At 45.1% G+C, this 1,972-nt stretch overlaps 1 protein-coding gene across 1 annotated transcript; it reads left to right on the top strand.

Moving 5' to 3' along the window:
- The first annotated feature begins 248 nt into the window (after positions 1–248).
- LOC127192859 (keratin-associated protein 7-1) lies at positions 249–932 on the top strand. The gene has a single exon (XM_051150208.1). The coding sequence runs from the start codon at positions 320–322 to the stop codon at positions 581–583; it is 264 nt and encodes an 87-aa protein (XP_051006165.1). The 5' UTR covers positions 249–319; the 3' UTR covers positions 584–932.
- The last annotated feature ends 1,040 nt before the right edge of the window (positions 933–1,972 follow it).

The raw sequence follows: 1,972 nt of genomic DNA, 5'->3' as shown, positions 1-1,972 counted from the left end.
AGTTAAATCATGGGGCACTGATGAAAAGAATTCAGTGGCATGTCAAGGATGGTCACTGGCTTTGAAGATAGCACACATTCCTTTGTAAGCAGAAAAGCCAACCAAAAATGTGGGCAAAGAGTCTGTGGGGCTTTTTATGTACATTTTATTGGAAAATAATAGGTTTATTTATGCAAATTTGTGGGAAGGTGTGCAGGGACTGGTGTGTCATGTCCACCAGCTCAAGGTATAAAAAGTCGAGTGTGGGAGAGATGCTCCATTCACACTTGGGTAACTTGCTCGTCACAGTCTATCCAGATCTCTCTCCACATCTGCCACCATGACTCGTTATTTCTGCTGTGGAAACTACTTCCCAGGGTATCCTTGCTATGGAACCAACTTCCATGGCACCTACAGAGCCACCCCCCTGAACTGTGTTGTGCCTCTGGGTTCTCCCCTGAACCATGGCTGTGGAACCATCTACAGCTCCCGGAACTTCTGTTATGGTGGCCTTAGTAACTTTAACAATCCAGGCTGTTGCTATGGCAGCAGCCTTTACCGGCCATGGGGCTCTGGCTCTGGTTTCGGCTACAGCACCTACTGATGGACCAATGACTCCGAAGACTACAGGACCCTTTTTAACCAGTTATCTTCACAAGGAGCAACTTGAACAGCAATGTATGCCCTCCAGCCTCCCATGTGTTTGGAAACTGCAGACCACTCACTGTTGTCTGGTTCATCAGTGATGCTGAGCAGGACACCAGTGCCAAGCTGAAACTCAACTACAGCTGAGAGAAGCAAGACAGTTTTTTAAACAAGTGACTGAAATCTAGCTTACCTCCAAGCTTGTTCTCATATATGAAACTGCACCAACCTAAATGTATATCCAGTTGGGGGGTGTGGGTAGGGTCTTACTGTTAGTCTGCCAATAAATCTGACTCATCCAGCATGCATACGTTTGTTCTGGTCTTTTATTTTGCTGTGTTTTGTTTGCTCTCGAATTCATCAAGGATTGCAAATTTCTACTGGCTGGTTTTTAACTGAAGCTTACTGGTGATCTGTAACTGATGGTCACTATTGTCCCTCAGGAGTATACCTAGCACCTTCCAGCACCATGACAGCTAGCCTGTAGGGGAGAAGCTTCCAGGTCAATTCCAGCTCGATTCCTCTATGTTCTATGATGCAAGAATATGGTGTCTTCAGTAATGAGGTCTTACCATATCAAGATCTGGAGAGTAACCGAGAGCAATGGGAGTAGCCTTAATGACAGTGAGTCTGAAGGTCCTCACTGGGCAAGAACTCTAGAAGAGTTAATACAGCCCTTGCAGTTGCTTTTATTTTGGTCGCCTCTGGTGTCTAGGAGGGCTATTGCTAGGCCATTTTTACTCTTGGTGCGTGTATAAAACATATCTATGAGTGTAAAATTGATATGGACTTCAGGGAAGTAAGTTCCACCTTCTGAGTGGATTTAAGTCCCACTTCACAGGATGAAGTTCATACCTGGCACTATTTATTATTGGGCAAAGCCCTGGAGGAGAACCTACTATTATTTTACCAAGTGGAGTTGGTATTAAACCAATTGCTAATATTGTTACACCCATAGATCAACATGTCTCTCAGCACTCATCTGGGAAGCCTGTACTTGCAGTAGATGATGATTAATACATGACTTACAACTAGCCGACGTGCAGAGAATAAAAGACCACAGGATGCTTAGCCATAATGGAACATACACACAGCATCTCCTCTGTCCAAGGCTCAGGGACCATTGCAGAAGAGAAGAAGGAACAAGTGTAACAGCCAGAAGAAGCTGATGACTATAAGGAAACAGCGTCTTGTGGACACAGCAGGATAGCTGCACATATGAATTCACAGTGGTGGCGACAGCATGAAAATCACCTGTTAAAGCCCAAGGCAGGTAGGAGTTGGTCAAAAAAATCTCACCCAAGGGGCTGGAGAGATGGCTCAGTGGTTAAGAGCACCACCTGCTCTT

The sequence above is a fragment of the Acomys russatus genome, chromosome 8 (assembly GCF_903995435.1).
Source record: "Acomys russatus chromosome 8, mAcoRus1.1, whole genome shotgun sequence".
Classification (NCBI taxonomy): Eukaryota; Metazoa; Chordata; class Mammalia; order Rodentia; family Muridae; genus Acomys; species Acomys russatus.
The sequence above is the reverse complement of the archived record's forward strand: the minus strand, read 5'-3'. Positions and strand labels throughout refer to the sequence as shown.